Source organism: Gobio gobio (genome assembly GCF_949357685.1).
Source record: "Gobio gobio genome assembly, chromosome: 23".
NCBI classification, from domain to species: domain Eukaryota; kingdom Metazoa; phylum Chordata; class Actinopteri; order Cypriniformes; family Gobionidae; genus Gobio; species Gobio gobio.
This window is the reverse complement of record NC_137119.1, coordinates 10,532,585-10,546,125: the sequence shown is the minus strand read 5'-3', so window position 1 is coordinate 10,546,125 and position 13,541 is coordinate 10,532,585. Positions and strand designations below refer to the sequence as shown.

General features: G+C 35.8%; 1 protein-coding gene across 3 annotated transcripts in view; it reads right to left on the bottom strand.

Moving 5' to 3' along the window:
* Positions 1-221: 221 nt before the first annotated feature.
* LOC307119290 (NXPE family member 3-like) overlaps positions 222-13,541 on the bottom strand; it is a 30,273-nt gene continuing 16,953 nt past the window's right edge. The window contains exons 6-9 of one of the 3 annotated variants that reach the window (XR_013815632.1): positions 11,518-11,721; positions 9,377-9,717; positions 6,418-6,888; positions 222-429 (exon numbers count right to left, since the gene is read on the bottom strand). Coding sequence is in view for 2 of the 3 variants with exons in the window: in XM_079805482.1 (XP_079661608.1) it covers positions 6,691-6,888; positions 9,377-9,717; positions 11,518-11,721 (743 nt within the window). In the remaining variant the exon portion in view is untranslated. Of the gene's footprint in view, positions 430-771; positions 1,463-5,685; positions 6,889-9,376; positions 9,718-11,517; positions 11,722-13,541 lie in introns of those variants that run through there. The other 2 variants (XM_079805483.1, XM_079805482.1) reach the window with 2 other exon arrangements.

Genomic DNA, 13,541 nt, shown 5'->3' with positions numbered 1-13,541 from the left:
TAAATAATGACAATACCAATTATATTCATTTTTATCTTGTTGTTGACAGTGTCAACAACAAGATCTGCTGGACAGTGTCAACAACCCCTATCCAAATAAAATGTGAATGTCTTATGACATGGACAGCTTATTATAGTATTGTGGTTAACTTTTCTACTAGTTCAGTAAATTGAACACAGTATCACAGTGACAGCAGTAATAACGAAGACAACGAAAAATATACTTTTGGTGGGTATTTACTGTACAAACTTCATAAATTAATTGATACAAAATAGTTATAAAAGGATCACTTTACTTACAAATGATTATATTCACATATTTTTATGTTTATGAATTTATGTTACTTTTCTAATACAATTCATGGTTACACTTTACAGTGTCCTTGTAACACGTTATATATGTACTATAGTAATGCATAATAACATGCAACTACCCAGATAGCAATGAGTCGGCGGACCACCGGCGGTGATCCGGCGGCTGTAGAAGCGTCAGAATTGCGTAATCGCAAACACGTTTGACGGCGCACCGCCGGCGGCAGCCGCTTTTTAAAAGCGGCAGCCGGCTTCCTACCGCCTTCGTTCCGCCGCCGGCCCGCAGGCAAACCGCCGTTCCGCCGCCTTTATACCAGAAGGCGGCCCGGCGGAGGCAAACGCTATTTTCGAGCGATCTGCCTCCGCTTATTGTGTAATAAATAATATATATTTATTTATTATTCATATATTTGTAACATGCAGTTTATGATGGATAATAATTGAACAAACCAGATAAATTCCCATTTGGCATTTTTATTCCACATTTCAAAGTACAGTAACTGTCATTGATACAAGATAATATAAATGAAATACAAATAACAGACAATAAATAAGCTTAAATAGTCCTATAAATAACAAAAAAAAAACATTTTTACTAAAGAACCTGCATATTTCCAATTAAATTTAGGTTTAAAAAAAAAAAAAACAGCCTTACAAGCAAATTATAACACTTACAATATTTGTTAATAACAAAGAGGTCAGCTCTGGGATGAAAAGAATTACCATTAAACATTATATCAAATAATGAGGATATTTGGTACCAAAGAATGTGCAGGATACCAAATAAATCGAGGTATAACATCACATTTAACAAGCCATTTCTAACAATAGGATAAATGGTAATAATTAGAGTAAAGCTCTGGAGAAGAATAGAACAGTAGTAGAACAGACCATTATAACAAGCCTGACTATGGGTTCTCCGGTTTTCCCCGACCTCCAGAATGAGGCAGCGCAAATTGGCTTATCTTCAGTGATTTCTTGTGCGCCTATATAAAGGACAAACAACCTCGCCATCCCATATCTATCCAAGGAGCTGCCTTCAAGGCAGGGTCACAGGGAATAAAAAAAAAGTAATTTCCACAGTGAACGGTGTGGTTTGGGTGAGTGTAGCCTGAAACTTCTGGCTTCTTTAGGGGTCTTGATGTTACTGACTGCAGGATAAAGAAAAGGTTCCAGGTGTCAGTAGTCAGCATTATTTATTTTTACAGCTAAAATTATTTTTACTTGCAGAGCCAAGTATTTCACCAGACAGGGCAGTGCAAATTGCTGAATGGCTCAAAAATAACATGTGGCCAGCTAACAAAGTAGCAGAATACATGAAAGAAACAGCCATCCACAGGGCTCAGTGGATAAGAGCTAATGGGACAAAATCGATTGAGGACATAAATTGTGAATTCCCTCGACTCCTTGATACTCCAGGCATGGTAGGTCCAAATCTATGCTTATTTTTTTTCTTCAGAAAGTCAAAATTCCTTTTGGTTGTCATTAAGCAAAAAAAAATGATCATGATACTTTTCCATATTGTTCATAACAATATTTATTATGATATATTATTTGATGATGCTGCCAACTTAAAGAGTATCCCAACAATAACTGAAGCCTGGAAAAAAACAGAGGGTTTATTAATTAAACTATAAAAATATAATTTATAAACAAAAGTAAGATAATGTAAACTTAACTGTGCAAACATGCTTAAACATTCCTTAAAACAATAAAGAACCTGATATCAAAAATAATCAATATTGAATCGAATATTTAATCAAATTGTGAAATTTGTATACCCAACCCTAACTTGAACAATGTACAAATGAACAGCACTTTAAACAAATTTTTATTTTTTTTATTTTTATTATTATATACAGTATAATTGTGCTTAAAAAAAAATATATTTTTTTACCTACACCTTATTCTTGTTTAAAAGCATTTACATAATATATATGAATGTATATGGAGGGTGATAAAAAGGTGACCTTGAAATTGTGGCGTTACAGGCAACGCAAGACGAGGAAAAATTTGAGTGCACCTAAATTTTGTGCTGGTGCACCTAAATAAAAAAATTGAGGCACACCAGTGCAACCAAGGCAAAGGTGTGTTCCGGGCTTTAAATGGATAGTTCACTCAAAAATGAAAAGTCTGTCATTATTTTACTCACCCTCATGTTACCATTTAGTCACAGTCTGAAGCCCTGTAACATATTTTGTTTTTTGCAATCTCTCGAGTGGTGTTAGCTGAAGAACATTGTGTCTTGTAGGGATATATTTTAAAATATGGAAATGCCTGTACTGTTCTGGAAAATTAATAGTCTTAAAAACCAACTTGAAAAAGCTTTGAAATGGGTTAAATACATTCAATAAAGACGGAAGACAGATCATTGCCTTTAAAGTGTTTAAAATAAGCTAATGCACTATTGATTTGTCATTTTCAGATTTCACAAGACTTCTCTATATTATTCCCCGACCATGCAGAGAGACTTTGTCAAAATTGGAAATTGAGTTTCAAAGACAAAATCCTTCACTTTGCCAGCCAGGAGAAAAAGGCTCAGGAGCTTCTCCACAAAGTAGACAATTTGTCTCCAGGTACAGTTGTGAATGCAAGAACATAGGTCTTCAACCCATGCTCCTGGGGACCCACCGTCCCGTGGAGTTGAGCTCCAACCCAAACATACCTGAACCAACTAATTTAGCTTTTCAGGATCACTTGAAAATACACAGGCAGGTGTGCAGAAGCAGGTTGGAAATAAACTTTGCAGGACCGGGGGTCCCCAGGAGCAGGGTGAAGACCTCTGCCTTAAAATAATGACAATAAAATAATTAATTGATACAAAATATTAATCTGCACAGAAGCCCAAAGTGACATTGCACTCAGGCTGCTACCTGTGATACTGCCCACCCCTATCTACAAAAACGGGATGAAAATGTTCAAACCAAGCTTGGAAGAAAATATCAAGTCTTTCATTGAATTCAAGAATGTAAGTAATGTAACATTGCACACATCACTATGCAGGCCATTATAAGAGCAACAGTATCAACAGTAATTTCAAAGTATTACATTCTGTATTTGTCATGACTTAGAATCAGAAAATAACTGTTGAAGAAAAACCTGATATGCGGTAACTCATTAATAATCCAAGAATCAATATGCGATACGACCCAGTTATTGCAAGGCATTGCGATATGTACATTTGTGATATTTCAATAATTTCGGCATATTCAACAGCCCTAATGTTATGTAACGTATGTTCTAAATTAATTACATAATGCCACTCAGGGACCACAAACATTTGTCATTACCTGGACTGCTTTAATAGAAAGTTAGTTAATATAAAGATTTCCAATATAATTGCTTTTTTGTATTTTTTATTTTAATACTATTTTTGTGCTCGACCATGGGGTTGAAAACATTTATGACATACTATTGCAAAGCCATGCGCACTTAGTCTCCTTGTAGGATTTAATACTGAGCAGAACTCTATATCCTAGAAGCCTCCAGAAGGACTGGACTTGGACAGACACAGCCTCACTAGGAGCATTTGAGAAGCATCCTATGAAGACTAAAGGACTAATTATGCAAATTAATGTAAAATGCCATTTGAGTAAACTGCATTATATTTAAAATAAGGATTGATTTTGGATAGGGGTAGGAATCGCATGGAACCTCACGATTCTGTACTATCGTGATATATGGCTCACGATAACGATAATATCACGAAACAGCGATTCTGCGATAATTTGTATATTGCTAAGGAATCCTATAATGATGCATCACAATATCTAACTATGAAAACAAAATGCCAGTACAGTGTTTGCTTTATTATTTGTAACAGAAAAGGCAAACAATTAGGCTAGAAAATACTTTATCATTTACCATCAACATTCAGCAAATGCACATCTACATCATGTAAACAAATTTCTGAATATCTAATAAACATTTAATTTCACAAACCTTGCAGATTTAATCGAATCCAGCTGATATCTTGTGAAGTGTGCATTTTTAGCCTGCATAAACGTGTTACTGCGAGTGACGGTCGGTCCGTGTGAAGTGAGTGAATGCGAACAGAAGATCAGCTTCACTGGAGATGCGATCGAAAAACCTTAAATCCTTCATTTTAAAATATGCTGTGCTGTATCCATTTGCCCACGGTGTCATATTCATATCGTTTTTACTGTGTGCTGTATGTAAAATTAGAATTACCTTGTCTTTATTTGAAAAAAATATGATTACCAGTGCGCATGAAATTACCAAAATGACTGAGAGCCCTGTTGCAGTGTTTAGCCTACTTCCTTTTTTCCACATATTCATATATTTTTAAACAATTACTTTATTTGTGAAAAATACTGTAACAGGATTGCAGATTCAAGAAGATGCCATCTAAAGTATAAGCATGTTTATTTTAAAGATTTGTTTTATAATTTATAATATATATATATATATAATATAAATAAAAATCATATATATAATTTTATGTTTGTGTGTGTGTGTGTATATATATATATATATATATATATATATATATATATATATATATATATATATATATATATATATATATATATATATATATATATATATATATATATATATATATATATTTAAAAAATATCGGCTTTATATCGGCCATCGACCACCCTGCTCTCTAAGATACCGACATCGGCCATCAATATTGGTCGACTACTAATTTAGAGTGCCTTATTTTGTCAATTAGAATATCGATATTTGGCGCCAGTGTATCGATTCTCGCATCACACTGTGAAGGACAACAATATATCGCCATATCAATATTTTGTCCCACCCCTATTTTTGTATATAATGCTACATTGTGCTGTGAGTTGTATGTTTTTAACATTCTTCTGTTTTTAACAGGTTGGGACCAACATGGTGGAATTTTTGAAGGAGGCTGAGCTCACTAAACCCTTCCCCTTTGTACTTGGTCTTGGGGATAACAGTCAGTGCCATCAGGCCTTTGTAATAGTTGGCAAACAGGCACTACAGGCAAACACTCTCCTTGGTGCTGTGGACACATGTTTTAAAGTTTTTTATGTTTTGGACATTCATTTCCCAAAGCAGTGCGCACCAGTGTGGGAATTTTTGCAAACTGTTGTCTACAAACTCCCAGGAACAGAATCTCCATCAGTAAGACTGCTCCGTGGATACTTGTCATGTTAAGCAGTACTGGAACCACAACCCTCTCTAAGATGTTATGAGTTCATAAATGGAAAATTGTCAAAGTAATGCATACTGTTTCTAACGCATTTTATTGTGCCACTGTGTTCTTGTGCCAATTTGATAAAAGCTATGAGTTTAAGGGTATTTAATGTATTTAATGTAAATGTTAAAAGTAAAGCTAATGTAATTTATTGATATTATTTTTTTTTTTAAATATTTCTAAACAAATTGGAATTAAATGTTCATTGAGCATGAAAATATTGCCTTTTTCTATGAATTTCTTTTATCTTAAATTTGCTCTCTTATTAATAAATCTTCTCCTTTTGATTATTACTGTTTCCTCTGGTAATTCTCTGCACTCATTATTTTCAAACCTATTTCAGGGTTTTATTTAACCAGCAATGTAGTAATTTTTAATCAATAGTTGAGTTAAATAAAACAACCCAACATGTTGGGTTAAAGATTTAATCCAACCAGTTGGGTTAAAATAACCCAGCGTTGGGTTAGTCCATATTTGACCCAGCGTTGGGTTGCCAAAATAACCCAAATTGGGTTATTTTGACCCAGCATTTTTTTAGAGTGTAGGCTATTATGATTTTATAATCGCTTCAAATGTGAGAACTAGTTAAAATGCTGTCAGTTCCACTCTATTTCCCAACAAGCCAAACATAGCCAACGTGGCTGGTCGAATTTGAGAGTAGAAATCCTTGTATTTCAAAGCGGCTTGCAGCCAGCCGGCCGCGGTCCATTAGGCGGAGGCAACCGCCAGAGAAAATGAAGCCGGCGGCCCGCCGGCTAGTCGGCCGCGGCATCTCGCAAGAAATGGGAGTGACGTATTCGGCGGCAAACGTTTCATCACCGCCAGCGGGACGCACCTATAGCCGACAGCTTAGGGCCGGTGGCAAAAAGAAGCCGTGCCGATATTTTTTGCTATCTGGGTAACCCTAAACCAAATCCTAACCCTAAAGTGTGTACATGTAGGCTAGTTAATTATACTTATTTACTTTTATTTTATTACTATTATTATGTATAATTACACTGTAACACAGACACCTTAAAACAAAGAGTAACCCAATTCATTTGCTAAAAAAGTTCTAGATATGAATTATTCATAATGTAACATTTCAATCAAGTTTATTTGTATGACCGTGTTGACATTGTCTCACTGAATGTACATTGTAGATGATGATGACGAAGCAATGTTGTGTCTGATGGATCAGACAGGACAGATATATGAGAGCAACATTTGGATCTCATTAGCAATGATAACAGGACCTGGGTGAACATTTTCACGTAGATAGTGACAGGAAGTCATCTGCCAGACATCGAAGTAGATTACTCCATCAATATCTCGAAACATCTCCTGTATCACAGTGTTCTGCTGCATTGCATACCAATCACTTTGAAAAATGTTCTGTAACAACACAGATCAGAATCACGATCATCAAAAAGAGCCTGCACAACCATTTTTTCAAGGTAAATTAAGCTTCCAGTGCACACATACAAATAAAACAAGACACAGAATAATACAATTAAAGACAAAAATATAAACATGTATTAGCAATAGATGATTTGGAAAAACTACATTAATTCTATTGTTTGAATTTATTGCTACTGTGTGTCTATTGGACATGGAGCCCTGTACTTTTTTGTACTTTGCTGCCAGTAGGTGGCGCTTTGACTGTAACTGAATATTGGCAGTCAGGACTATTATCAAAATGTGACGTTTGGGGCAGATTGGACATTGTATGCCTGAGTTACAACAACTTCCTGTTTAGTGGCGTCAATTGCATACATTAGCACTTAGCCAAGTGTTTCATGATTTAACATGTTTTTAGCATGTTTGGCACTTGATGGCATATTTGAATATATTTCTGGGAGTGCATTACAGTGTAAAGCATGTCATTTCCTGCTGCCAGCAGGTGGCATTTTTAATAACTGAATATTGGCATGTAGATGTCTTCAAACCAGGACTCTTATCAAACGTGAAGTTTGGGGCAGATTGGACATTGTATGCCTGACTTAAAACAACTTCATCTTTCATGGCGAAACATCAGACTTTGTCAGACCGCCACGGGCACGCCCTTCAGCGAAAACTCAAGATCTTTGCAATTTAACTTCGCCAAGGCCTTTAGATTAGACTGACCAAATATGACTGACCAAATAGGAGTTTGTTAAAGTACAACGTATGCAAATACGCTGCTAAACGTTTGCAGAGAAAATTAAAAATATCTCACTTCCTATTGGGTTGGGATTTTGCTCCCAGGGACTTTTTTTAGGTATTGGGATGTTACATGTGTCTACCGAATTTCATACTAGTACGTGAAACATAGGGTTTCAACACAAACAGCGTTTAATTGAAATTTTGTAGGTGCCGCTATCGAGCAATTTTGCAACACCTAATTCTGAAACCCATATCAGATGTAAATTTTCACCACTTCTGACACCTGTGCAAAGTTTTATGAGTTTTTGAGCATGTTTAGGCCCTCAAAAATGTGATTCATTTTGAAGAATAATATTAGACTGAGCAATTACAATAGGGTTCACCATCAGTGCTCGGGCCCTAACTACATGTACTTACTATTGGGCAAGGGTTTAGTTTAGGGATAGTTCTATGTAATTATGCACAATTTGTACATGGATGATCTTTCAACAAAGTTAAAGGTGCACTGTTTACATTTTTGCGGCATCTAGCAGTGAGGTTGCGAATTGCAACCGCTCACCCCTCCCTTTCGAAGCACATAGAGAAGCTACGGTGGCCGACACAAGACAACGATGTTGTCGCCTGAGACAGCAGAGAGTAGCTAGCGCTCTGTAGAGCAGTCTGTCCGTTTAGGGCTACTGTAGAATCATGACAGCACAAAATGGCGACTTCCCTGTAAGGGGACCGGCGGTGTATGTAGATAGAAATGGCTCATTCTAAGGTAATAAAAACATAACGGTTCATTATGTAAGGTCTTTATACACCACTGAAAACATAGTTATGTATATTATATTGCATTTCTGTCAAAAGATCCTCATTAATATTACACACTGCACCTTTAAATGAAATTAAGTATCAACCATATGATGTATGCTGATTTAGGTAACACTTTAGAATAATGGTCATTAGTTAACATTAGTTAATGTATTAACTAACATGAACTAACCATGAGCAGTGGATTTGTTACTGTATTTGTTCATCTTTGTTAACGTTAGTTAATATAAATAGAGCTGTTCATGGTCTGTTCATGTTAGTTCACAGTGCAGTAACTAATGTTAACAAGATTTTAATAATGTATTAGTAAATGTTGAAATTAACATTAACAAAGATTAATAAACACTTTATAATTATTAGTTAATGTTAACTAATGTTGTTAACTAATGTTAACTAATGTAATTAACTAATGTTAACTAATGACCATTATTCTAAAGTGTTACCCAATAAGGTACTGAAGAAAATAGACGGCTTAAAAACACAGATCATTAAAGAAACATGGAACAGGTGAGGACTAATCAGAAACCACGGCAACTTATAATGAACTAGAACACATGCAGTGACAAGGAAAACCAAGACATTGCAACTAAACATAGCTGTGGGTGTGTCTCAATCAGCTCCCTAGTTCAGTAGTCAGGGCACTGATCAGCGAGTCAGCTCATTGACCGATTCCCTGATCAGTGCCCTGACTACTGAACTAGGGAGCTGATTGAGACGCACCTTGTGACAAATAACTCTTAGGCATACTGTACTTCACTTTATATAGGCTTGATAAGGCTAAAATGAAAATGCTTCAGGTGGCATTTAATGATGCATTAAGAATGTGCTTCTAGACTTTCATTAAAAAGGCAGCAGAACAAATGCACCATATTTTCTTGTTGAACATAAAATATTATCACAGTAATACTAAAATGAGCAACTGTACCTTCACTCCTGCAGTGTTTCCAGACTTGATGATGACGGTGGTCGCTGGGGCACGTCTCAGCAGTGCAACAACAGACTGACGGATTTTGGCCACTTCATGCACGTAAAATGTTAATGGGTGAAAAACCAAGTGGGCAAAGATTGTGAAGACAACGACTGCATGAGGACCACCAGCTATTTCATCAATATCATTGCCGATATAATGCAGATCAGTAATGAGCATTTTAGAAAATCGCAAAGGAACACCGTGTGGCCTCCAGTGAACCATGATATTATTTTTCATCTCTACAGCCATTAGGGGTCCACCGGTACGAGGAGTGTGGAGGTCCATTCTTTTTAAGCCTAAACAAGATAAGTGAAGATAACATTGGAAATCATTGCTTTATTCATTTTACAAATAGCTTTACAAAGTTGCTTTTTATTGTACACAGCAGCCCCCTAAAGTATATGGGCATCATTTTCTCACCCGCATGTCATTCCATACCCGTGAGATTTACGCTAATCTTCAGAACACAAATGAAGATATTTTAAATGAAAACTGAGAGCTTTCTGTCCCTCCATTGACAGTCCATGCAACTTCCACTTTGACTCTTCCAAAACTTCATAAAGAGATCGTAAAAATAATCCTTATGAATCAAGCGGTTTAGTCAAAATCTTCTGAAGAGACATGTTGAATTTAACTTTATTCACATATAAACATTGTTCAGCAAACATAAACAAAAGTTCAACTGTACCTGCTTGACGCTTCTTGCGGAAGCTCAAATGTCCTGCATAACACAAGAATGAACCTCGGTTCTTGAGGAAGCTCAAACGTGCTGCGTAACACACGAGAATGAACCTCATTGGTTCTTGAGGAAGAGAATGAGCCTCATTTTCGCACATCAAGCATGCTTGAGCTTTCGTTTACCATAACTTATGCGTGCGTTGATGAATTTTTATATGTGAATAAAAGTCTAAATCCACTCTGTTCATCGTATAAAGCGATCGTGTCACTTCAGAAAATTCATATGGATTAGTTTAGGATCTCAATTCCCAATTGATCCCAATTTTGCAAATCTTTTAATTGTCTTTGTCCATATAATAAGAGGTCCAAAACAAAATTTTCTGACCTAATACATTCTTAGCTTATTTTTTTCATAACATCTTCATATGTGTTCCAAAGAAAGAAAGTCATCCAAGTTTGGAACAACATGAGGGTTAGTGATGACAGAATTTCCATTTTTTGTGAACTATATAACTGATTTATGTGTCATTGCATTAGATACAAAATAGCAAACTAAGTAGCATACATACAAATGCCATGAACCTTTTTCAGAACTAACATCACTTTTAAGACATTTTTGTAATGTCATTTTGCAAGTTTAAAACCTGATGAATGTCTTTTGTATGTTTTGCTTGAAAGGTGTGTCAATTAGTATTTCATCTAATGCCAAGATATTAATACATCTTTGGATTAAGTGTCCAAATACTTGTGGGGCCTCTGTAGCTCAAGTGTGTCCAACTGTGTCCCGCAGTACTACGAACCACACCCTTAAAAATTACACCCCCTACCTCAAGTTACACCCCCTATGACCAAAAAGCCATGCGTGATGTCATCAGAGCCCTTCCCTCTGGATTTGCTGATGTCATCACTTTGATCACTTGTACTTCTCTTTTTCTGCTTTACTTTCCTAGCTTTTTAAGCTTCACTATCATCACCAAGTGATAAGGCATACAGATTGTATAACATAAATCATCCTGTTTGTTTTCCTCAGTTTTTTTATTATTTTAAAAATGAAACTCTACAGTAAATTTTTATTTTTATTGAAGGGTAGGTTTTAATCTGGTTGTATAGCTCATTTTATGTTTTACTAGTAGCTGTTATTTCATACATCATAAGATTCAAAAGCAATATAAGTTAGTCTTACAAACATTTCATACATAATTTACTTCAAAAGATTGTTTTAGTCAATGACATCCACGCTTGTTTCTTCACGGGAGGAGTAACTTGTTGTAGTAGGTGTAACTTGGAAGGGTGTGGTTTGTAGTACTCCGAGACGCAGACAGACCCATGTTAATTCCTTATTTAATATTATACATTCATGCTATCAAGTCTTAAATTAAATGACATTGACAACAAAGTAAAATCACTGAATAACTTACCTGGAACTTTTCTTTCTAAATACTCAAACCACTGCCTTGTGGTAGAGTCTCCCATCATGTAGACTATCTTGTTTTTAAGACAGTTTCCCATTTGTAAAGAATTTAATTGCTGGGTGTGGCATATAAAAGAATTCCAGATATCTTTCAGATAAAACCCTGCAGGAACGGGTGTTGTCATGCCAGATGTACATCTCTCTTTTGTGCCTAAATCAAATAAACATTTACTTGAAAGACTGTCATAGTTATGCAAATTCAATTCATTCCATTCATTTAATATCAGTTTATATCTGTGATCAGAATATGTTTTGACCATTTCCTATTTGGAAAAAAGAAAGAACAAGTCTATTGTGTCTATTTTTTTTGTTGTTGTCTATTGTGTGTATAAATATGCTCTATGGCCAGCTTCGGCTCCATACCAACATAATGAATTGATCTTTAAGCAAAAGGATTTGGATGAATATTTGAATGCTACCAATCCCGATCTGAACTTGTGATGACTCCCCCGGTTTCTCTTAAAGGAACACTCCACTATTTTTGAAAATAGGCTCATTTTCCAACTCCCCTAGAGTTAAACAGTTGAGTTTTACTGTTTTCGAATCCATTTAGCTAATCTCCAGATCTGGCGGTAGAACTTTTAGCATAGCTTAGCATAGTTCATTGAATCTGATTAGACCGTTAGCATCTCGCTCAAAAATGACCAAAGACTTTCGGGTAACACTTTACAATAAGGTTGTATTAGTTAACATTAATTAATGCATTAGTTAACATTAACTAACCATGAACAACACCTCTGTTCAGCATTAGTTCATCTTTGTTAACGTTAGTTAATATAAATACAGCTGTTCATGTTAGTTCACAGTACATTAACTAATGTTAACAAGATTTTAATAATGCATTAGTAAATGTCGAAATTAACATTAACAAAGATAAATGCATGCCTTATAAGTGCAGTTCATTATTAGTTCATGTTAACTAATGTAGTTAACTAATGTTAACTAATTAACCTTATTGTAAAGTGTTACCGACTTTTGATATTTGTCCTATTTAAAACTCGACTCTTCTGTAGTTACATCGTGTACTAAGAACGGAAACTGAAAAGTTGTGATTTTCTAGGCCGATATGGCTAGAAACTATACTCTCATTCCTGTGTAATAATCAAGGATCTTTGCTGCCATACCATGGGTACATCCGGCGCAATATTATGCAGCGCCTGAAAATAGTCCCCAGAACGCTCCCTGTGCAAGCAGGTTGTCACGTTGGTTATGTTGATGGAAGTTATTTTCAGGTGCTGCGTAATATCATTGCGCCTCTGCACCCATGGTACGGCAGCAAAGTTCCTTGATTATTATTAAGAAAAATTTTCATTTTCCGTCTGTCTTAGTACATGATGTAACTACAGAAGAGTCTTTAAAGAAGTGTTAAATATGAAAAATATCAAAAGTCTTTGGTAATTTTTGAGCGAGATGCTAACAGTCTAATCAGATTCAATGATCTATGCTAAACACATTGGCAGTGCTTTACCAACTCTGCCTAACACAATAAAGGCTGTACAGAAGCACTTTGACCAATAAGACAAAAGGGGCGATATCAGGGTTGCCATGTCTGTGCAACAAAAGTAGACCAATGGCCAGTCAAAAATAGCCCAATGCGATTCTCCATATCAGGTGGCTGAATTCTCCACTGAATTTATACATCTCGGGGGATGTTTTGGCGGTGTTGGAGCGCTGAAATCATACGTACAGGGGTTTTTGCCTAATGGCAAGTAGTTTATTTTGAATACTTGCAGTTCAACATGGGGGTGGTACTTCTGCCTACATCTAGCGTGACATTTCCAACGTGATTACATAATCTGTGGTGTGTCGCAGAGCAGCACAAGATGAGCAATTTAAAAGATTAAAAATATATTTTTTTTAAATTTCGAAAAATGACCAATGGTTTCGCTAGATAAGACCCTAATCCTCAGATGGGATCGTGCAGAGCCTCTGAAGCCCTTCGAAGCGCTTTGAAACCACATTGATTTGGAC